Here is a 9,327-nt window from a genome sequence, read left to right as displayed (position 1 = left end):
TGCGTGTGCTATTTTGACCTGTGTTGTACGATGTTTTGACGTTCTGGCCTCGAGAACAGTGGCTGGTGCGATGTTCAACTTTAAGCGCTCGCTACACAACTGTGGCCACCACATCTTTGCAGACCCTCATTCTTTCAGCTTTACATATTGGTGTCATTGTGCAAAGCACTTCTTGCTTCATTGTAAAATCACCTTTGTCAATGTGTCCTTTGCCATGAGTCTTCAAACCACAAGGCCATCAGTAGCACTGTGCATGTGCTACTATAGGCCAATAAAATCCATAAAATCCTCAACATATCCTGGCTTGTAGCCCTCTTACTATAGAGTCTATTGCTAGTATCACCTTCTCACTGACTTCAGTACTTGGGGCACAAATCACAAAATAGAAAATCACACAAATGCCTCTGTTGATATGGTGCTCTGGGTCAGGATTAGTATAATACTTACTTCGAAGTAACCGGTTATTTGCCGACAGAGAAGCAATGTTAGAACATTAGTTAATACGTAGAACCTTCTCCAATGAAGCCGAGTCTTGTAGTCAGTTGAAGTTACTTAGACCTTACTAGTAGCACAAGGACTGTACTAAGTAAGGTCTCACAATCACAGGTCTTAGAGTGCGTTGGTAAGAACTCAGTGAGAGTGGTCGAGTGGCTAACTTAGCACTTGGGGCAAAGCAAGTCTTTGTGTGGCACACAAGGTGAATTTCAGTAAAGAGTGTAGATTACTGGGTATTGCTGAAACATGCTCTCAACCAATTGACAGTAATTGCATTGTACTTATTTAATGGACCCTTACCAACGATAGTGGAGCTCTAACAATAGCTCATGAGTTGAGGCATATAAGGCAAACTTGGCATTTGGAGATATTCCCATACCATATCCCCCCTTGCCTCAATTCACTAGCTTGTGATTCCTCAACTCTGCAATGGTCAGCACTTTCCTTCAGTGACTTCCCTGTGACTATGAGACCTTACTGAGTACAGACCTCGCACTACTAGTAAGGTTTAAGTAACTTCAACTGACTACAAGAGTTGGGTTCATTGGATTAGGTTCATCCCATTGATTGATGTTCTAACATTGCTTTATCATTGGCAATCTTTTATTACCGACATTTTAGTAATCACTCTACTGGACTCAGCACCACTGACAGTTCATCTCTATTTACTGAGTATTGTCTACTTTGGTAATCTTTGCAACAAACACTTCAACTTTGTTACTACTCCTCTGTAGCAAAGGATACATTCTCTACTCTGTTGCTCTGACTTCAAGTTAACTGATTACTAAGAAGTACATATTCTACTAACCCAAGCCCAGACTCCAACAGATAGCTTATATGAGGCTCAGCAGGCCTCAGGTTCTGAAGTGTCCATGTCCTTTCAAGCTCAAGAGGCCCCACATCCATATATTCCCTACCCAGAGCCTGGCTCTGTAATAGTACATCCTGATCAGCCTGAGGGTCCTACATGTGGGCCTGTCAAACATTGGCCCAGAGTGCTATTGACCCAGAGCTGCTGCAGGTGGCACACCCCTATCCAACTCCCTCTACTACTTCTGGAAACATCAGTAGCATGCAGCCATCAGTTATCATCATCATCACTGCAACCCTTTTGTCCTGCCCTGCCAGAAGTACTAGGAGAGGCACCTAGTGTTGTGAACATGAGATCCATCAGTTCAAATATTGTGCAGACACATCAGGTGTGGTCACAGGCTACCTGGGCACCATCAACAAGTAAGTCATTACTTTCCTCATTTCATTACATATAGTACTCACTGTTTCATGGAGGCTCATGGGGTCCTCCAGCTGAGTGGGAGGCTATGTATGGTGGCTTAATGCAGAGTATTCAAGCAGCACCAGCCCAGCCAACTTTGCAGGACCTTACCCCAGAGGACACAAAGGCTTGCCATCAAGCATACTCACAGGTTGCCAAGTGTCTGCTTGAGGAGTACATAACACTCACCATACCATTCCCAGATTCTACACAGGTCAACAAGTTAGCTGCCATGCTCACTCAGCTGCATGAACAAGAGCTTGACAAAACCACTATAGATCCTGACAAGTAATGGTTTGCTGCATGAATGTGGCCAAAATAAACAAGCCAATCATGCTTCTCCCTGTCCTTATTCCTGGACTACAACCTTACAATATTGACTTCAAAGCAAGCACACCTCTATGATTGATGTTGCACAATTCAGTCATCTTCCAGTGCCCTGGTGGACTGTACTCTACCCACCAGCATCTTTTTACCAACAGCACCTCAGATGTGTTAATAGCTCTTGCTGGCACTGCAGCAATTGCAAGGTCTCAAGGAGTTTGAGGACCTTGGGAATCACAAGAGCTGAGACTTCACTTGTGAAGCATTCTGCCTGCAGAGTCAGATTCTCATGGCATTCATTTGAGATATCAACACTTTGGATGAGCACAATTCATGTTTTGAACATCTGGGTCTCAACATTGTTTGGTATGGCAGATATGTGCAACCTTCAAATGGGACTTTAGGTGTACTGACTGCACCAAATGATTGTGTCTCAGTGGAGCTGATGATGCTTGAGCACTGATTCAGAATAGAGTCAAGAAATAGGGCCAAGAAGGCTCAATGTGATGTGTTGTGTATGAATATCTTAGGTATTCAGATCCAATCGTAACAAGTACGCTGTGTCAAGTGTGATGTAACTGACTGACTAATTGAGTGATTATCTTGTACATAATTATTTTCATGGTTAGCCCTAAGCCAGCTGCAAGCCAACTGCAGATAATTACACTTACATTTTCGAAATGAAAAGATCACCATCAATCCCACTGCCTCAAGGGTCCCCGTAACCTGGTCCAATAGAATGCTAAGCCATCTGGACCCTTGAGATCAATCATTCCCAACAAATACACTGCAAGTTGATTGTGATTTTCCACAGAGAATAGAGAGGTAGGAAAGTTGAGCTTTCTGATGGGTGCCCAGGGCAGGGCGGGAGTATCACAGAGCACGTTGCCCTGGTGCAGGATATGGTGGATGCCTGCGAGATGGCTTTGCAATACACAGAGGAAGTTGCAGCTTAACATGGACTTTTGTTTCCCACTTCTGAAGAAAGTTTGGTTCCCTCCCTATCCTCGTTAGTTTGGATGCGAGTCTCGACAGCGAGCACGTTCATTACCCCCACAGTACAGTACACGTGTCGCTCGTTTTGTGTTTCCGTTTCCTTTTCCCACTGCACCTCACCCTTCAATTGCCCATCCCGCCCTCGCGGCTGACTCGGACATTGACAGAACGGATACACCCGGACTTGCGTCGGAGAGCCAGCGCGCCCTTCGGGCGTGGGCTGTCGCCCATCACCCTCTTTTGCTTTTGTATATCTCACCAAGACTGGATGGCTACATTGATGTATTGTATGTCATTGCTAATTCGTGCGCAATGCACGTATTGCATATTGACCCATCTGCATGAGCTGTGAGGAACACCAAGCACATAGAATCTTGAACAAGTGGGAGTGTTGAACTTTGACTGTTTCAGGTGTTATCACACGGGACAGGACTTATCCTTACCCGTTATGGACTTATGTTCTACTATGCTACATTCTTTTTGGATTTGATCCAGACCTGTAGCACATGATTAGATCTAGACCTTGGAACATTACACCGCTTTCCGGCATGTTCCACCACATTCCTTGATTGCATTGTATTGCATCATTGAGCACATCGCTGTTCCAGTCCTTTCCATGACATTCCATTCATGGTGCAATATCACCTCATCCTTGTGTATTTGCTCATTGCACCATATTGCTCCGTTATGACTCTACACTGTTACGCTTACTGTACGATCATGTGATGGCTCTCTCATGTGTATATATACCGGGCTGGATACACCCTAGAATGTAACAGTCTCTCCTCTCATCTTACGCCTCTGAGTCTTCCCTCTCAGCTCTGAAGAGATCTGTTGTAAGTCCTCTGTTACTACAGTGCTTAGTTTGCTTCTGTAGTTCTGTTGTAGCCTTGCCTCAGGCTAGCCACAGTGGTCCTTGTTCATCATCATGGTAAGTCTGTCATGGGATATCATCAGTCCTGTCCAGGCATCTGTCTGTGATGGGTTGATGTATGCAATGGAGATGGTGGTACTATCTGGCTCTCTGTTGAACTGGCAGGACCATGTCAAGTCCATTTAGTAGGAGTAAAGTAATTACATCTTCTGAAGGTCCTTCAAGCATGAGAAGCTAGACAACCCTTTGTTCACAAATCACTGCAGTTCAGACTGCCTGAACTCCTCTAGTTTTTCCCCATCCATGCTAGCTTGAAATTTGACCTTGGTTTGCATCCCCTGATCTACCCAACGATGCAGGGCACCAGCAGAATAACAGGTGATGGATCTCCTGTCTTCTCCATCCTGTATGACTGTGTTGGAGTGCAGTAAGAGAGAAGATGGGATTAGGATGCTGGAACCAGAGGGAAAGTCGATAACCAACTTGAGGACCCATAGAACCAGTTGGCCACCCTTCTTGGGGTCAAAATCACCTAAGGCCACAATGAGACACCAGCCCCATGCCAGATTGGCATAGTCCCTGTGAGGAACTGTCACCGCATGTCTTGATTGGGCAGAGGTATTGACAGTCTTGCCTGCCCATGTGAGTGGTCCATTGCCTGGCGGGACATTGGGTACCAAATCAGGGTACCGGGCAAGCAACATCTGGAGGGTGCCTTGCATGTCGTTGTGCAGAGAGGGGGCCCAAGTCTCCATGCAAGAACTGCCAAATTGCTGGAAGCGCTGCCAAGCTTTGGAGCAAATGAAGTTGGCGATGACTGGGATGTTGGGATATCAGAGGATTTTCACGTTATTAATGGTACAGCCGACATACATTTCCGCCGTCATTACAATCCCTGAGGTACAAAGGAATCGTTCTTATGACTGGAGGGCATGAAACGCCTTACAGTGGCGCCCGATATGGAAGGAGTCCATGTGACTTTTTGAGGCCCAGATAAGCAAAGATAAGTAACTGATACTAATGTCCTATTAGTGGGACCTAAAATTTGAAACTCCCAGACAACGCAACTTGCACCAACAGATACAAATAAATGCTGTGGCTGGCTGCACTGTCCTGGGGTGAGGGCCCATGAAACACCTTCCAGTGGTGCCCAATATGGCAACTGGTGGCTTTCATCATGTGACTTACAGGCTGGCTGGCTGCTGTGGCCTGCCAGTGCTCACACTGTATACAGTCAATTAGTAAGTAATCATAGTAGACATAGTATGCCCATCTGATAGCCATCCATTCAAAGAGTATACAGTAATATTCCTAAGCACTTACAGTGGCTGGTTGGGCTGGAAAGTGCAAAACAAAAAAATCTACATGTGCCTCTGCATAAGTCAAAGCACCTCTGTCTGCTCCAGATACTCACTGAATCATCAGGACAGTGACCTCATGCAGTTGAATGACTTTGTATATGTCAGTTGCTTCTGTGAGACAGCAAAGATGAGCAATATTGGGCAATTTGACCACTAGTATGCATATTGCTTATGTGTCATGTCTATCACTGACTTGTGTCATTTATGATGACCAACTGTACCTGTTTAGTTTCCTAATATATTATCAGGATTTTGCGCATTTTTACAAGCTCATAACAAGCCCATTTGCCCTGTATCAGCTGTGGTTTCCTTATTGGGCAGGTTGCCTGCTACTTATGGCAATACACACTTGTTGATCAACAAGTCATCTTGCAGTGTAGTCTCCCATACTCTGTTGCAAACTGCTGCAAAAAGTAATTGTCCTTAATAGGATTCACCATTCTCAGCCCAGCAACAAGTTTGATTGAATCCAAAAAACCTCGAAATATTCATGCTAGTAGTCCTCATACTATAGACTCTATAATGGGTATCAGTTTGCTGTAGTGTCCATTACTCATGCCACAATATGCAAAACAAAAAGTGCACAAGTTGTCATGGTTTTCTTTACTTCATGCACATGATTCAAATAAATAACACAGCATATCCACATTTTTAGACCCGCTGGATAGTGAAGTTGTATCATTGCTAGACTGCTGAATAAAAATGCAAAATTGGGAGATTGTATCCAGGGCAACTTTCATCAGACATACAGTTCATAAGGTTCCTTAGATAATATATATGCAGGATAGCAATGACACTCCCTTAGCATACTGCTACTTTTGGTCAAACCTGCCCTTTTGAGTGTTACTGCTCTTCCATGGCCTTGATAAAATCAAAAATACCCCAAAAATCCACAATGGTATGTGTCTAGATGTGATCTTGGGTATCACTTTACCATGTAGCTCACTAATGAGGGCCCCATTTGCACATCAAGCACAGAGAATTCCGACTAAATTTGGTTTCTCTCCCACTTATCTGATTCATATAACCATATAACATACTCATAGACATTCCATCAAAGTATCTGGCTACTATATGGGGCAGAAGGATTTCCCTGTGAGTTGGTGGTTTGCTAGTTGATCTGAGCTCAATAATCATTACAAAATTAGGGCTTGACAATCTTTGTGGTGTTGCTTCACAACAGTGATAGCTTCTGTGCAAGTCATAAGACTGCATTTGTGTTTGCAATATTCAAGGTGGCTACTACAGTGCTGCTCATGTGATTTCTGATAAAATATTGGTTGAAATAACTGACAATGGCTATATAGTGCTGTACCAATATTGACAAGTTGAAACTTGTCAACAACTTCATGCTGCCCATATTGCTTCTTGCGGCAACACCTCTATGTAGCATCCAATGAAAACCATTGAGTGTTCACTGACTTCACTACAGGGATTCCAGCAGCTATCTGTGTTGTACCAGGCAAAATGAAGCATACTTACATGTTGGATCAATACTCTATAGGTACTACCACCAGAATACATCTCCAAATCCCTATTCTGTCCAACATATGCCTATATCACCACATAAAGGGTCACTCAGCATTGTGTAATTTATGCCAATGTGCATGCCATCACTCAAAAGCAAAAAGAAATTAATGGGTAGAGATTTAATGAGAACACTGGCTCAATAGGGGAAGTCATAAATACATATTCCTGAGGCAGATGGCCTTGGAGCTCATGGAAGGAAACCACATTGTTTTTTCATTAGCAAGTGGCTGTAACCCGCCTCCCTGCAGTTACTACAATACATCACTACGGACACTTACCTTACACAAACGTCACGGTTCCGCACACATACCCGTCACCATTCCTTCATGTTACATAAGCAATTCCCTTCATGTTCAGATTCACACCTTCATTGTCCTTTAGTCTGTACTATTGCGCGCAATGAAGGTATGTACTTCAGTACACCACGATATGCTTGTAGTTATGAGTGGTGTTAGGGATAGAGGCTTGATAGCCTCAGAGCGCACAGAAACTCGTTAGAAGTGTTTACTTACTGAGTGGCTGCATCAGTGAAGGTTTGTTATGTGCTTAGCTTACTCTCCTTATCTTTCCTTTATTCCACTGAATGGACATCAATGTAGCACTTTCATTGGTTTATTACCGAGGTATTGATTACTGATGTTTTGATGCTTTAGAAGCACTTGTTACTGTATCTACTAAACAGACTATTACCGAGTTTCTAGTGTGTTCTTACTCATTATGACCAGATGCTTTCAGTACTGATACAAGAGCTAGTGTATTCTTGGTAAATGATGGTTATCACCAATCAATTACTGAGTCATAATGGTTTTGTATTGGCATAGAAAGGAATGGCTGTGCGACAATTACCAAGCCATTCCCGAAGCTGTGTTGAATGGCTGTGCTATCCTTAGGCTGTACATCGAAAATGCGGACTCTTGCATGCCTCGGTAATGCCTCGGGAATCATAGTCCTGAAACAGTGGCTGTACTAGGATGACTCGGTAACATAACTTGCCTTGTTGGAAACAATGAAGTGTAAGGCTATGATCCTATTGTTCTCCTAGAATGGCCTCTGAAGCGGTGTAAATGAGTCAAGGACATGTACTATACACTTCTACGACACTCCTTGATTTTCTGTATACTTCCATGTAGCTCCATTGGCTGTGTCCTCGGGAATGGCATAAAAGGCCATTCCCGAGCACGGTCAAGGACATCTATCTTCAATTCACCATCTACTCTTCACCAAAACACACCCTGTGTGCCACTCAAAGTCTTACTTTGTCCCGAGTGCTAAGTTAGCCATACTAGCCACTCAACCACTCTCACCGAGTTCTTACCGACGCGCTCTAAGACCTGCGACAGTGAAACCTTACTTAGTACAGTCCTCATGCTACTAGTAAGGTTTAAGTAACCCATTGACTGACTTCACAAGTTGGGTGCAGTAAGAGAAGGTGCTTAGTCATCATCTACTTCTGTAAACTTGTTACCAACATCAATAGATCTCTGTATCAACTAGTTCTATACTAGCACGTCTCAGTGGCATTACTATAATTAAAGTGGTTAGCCTAACCAGCAACTCACTTGACACTAAAGCAAGCCTTATAGCCATCAGCTGGCTGAGGATTCATTGCCTTAGTGAGCCCCGCTTGAAGCATGGCCTTGCGCTGCTACATTAGGGTTTTGTAACTTGCCATCATCACTGTGCAGTCAAAGCTAGCTGTTCAGACTTCCATTCAACTTCTGTTGTGTGACTTCAAAACCGAAAAAGCCCATTCCTTTGGAATCAACCTGTGGATACTAATCCTCTGTATTCAGACTTCATCCTCTATTCTAAAAAGCTCTAAACCTCGGCAATAATCCCCATTCATTGCCGACTCAAATCCAATCTTAGCTTACTCTTCCCAGTTGAAGAGCGGTACTGCATACTTGTATAGCAGCACTGACAAAAGTCCCACCCTCTTTTGTAGTTGTTGTGGATCTGGTATCCTCATTACAGCTCAACTTTGCGCCGTCTCGGTAATTGCATTGCCGAAGATTACCGAAGATTTTATTATTTTTCCTGTCAAAAATTTAAAGGTCATCATTGTATGCTTTCATTGTACTATTACCAAGATATTTGGACACTGACATTTCAATGCTTTGAAGCACTTAACGATGCATATACTATCTGGACTATTAGTGTGACTGTTTCCCAATTTCTGTTGTGTTCCTGCTCATTCCAGTTGTGATAAGATCCTTCAGTACTGATATAATTGCTGTTGTACGCTTGATTAGTGATGATAATACTAGTAATGAACAATCAATTACTAAGTTATAATGGTAGACTATTTTGGTAACCATGTCAAGCATTATCAGGGTTTTCACAACATCTTACCACTTTGGATAGCTCAAAGAGATCTATTTCACTGAGATTCAAATCCCTATTGACAAGGTGATTAACTCTGTGATCAGATGTCTAAAATTGAAGAGATATGACAGACGGGAACTCAAACAGGG

General features: G+C 43.3%; 1 protein-coding gene across 1 annotated transcript; it reads right to left on the bottom strand.

The window, feature by feature from the left end:
- Positions 1–4,219: 4,219 nt before the first annotated feature.
- C8Q71DRAFT_697911 (uncharacterized protein) lies at positions 4,220–4,795 on the bottom strand (the record flags this gene model as incomplete). Its single annotated transcript, XM_047919998.1, has 1 exon — positions 4,220–4,795. A coding segment is annotated over one exon (576 nt), but the record flags the coding sequence as incomplete, so codon positions are not given.
- Positions 4,796–9,327: the final 4,532 nt, after the last annotated feature.

The sequence above is a fragment of the Rhodofomes roseus genome, assembly GCF_022264815.1.
Source record: "Rhodofomes roseus strain CIRM-BRFM 1785 chromosome Unknown C8Q71scaffold_1, whole genome shotgun sequence".
Taxonomy (NCBI): domain Eukaryota; kingdom Fungi; phylum Basidiomycota; class Agaricomycetes; order Polyporales; family Fomitopsidaceae; genus Rhodofomes; species Rhodofomes roseus.
The sequence above is the reverse complement of the archived record's forward strand: the minus strand, read 5'-3'. Positions and strand labels throughout refer to the sequence as shown.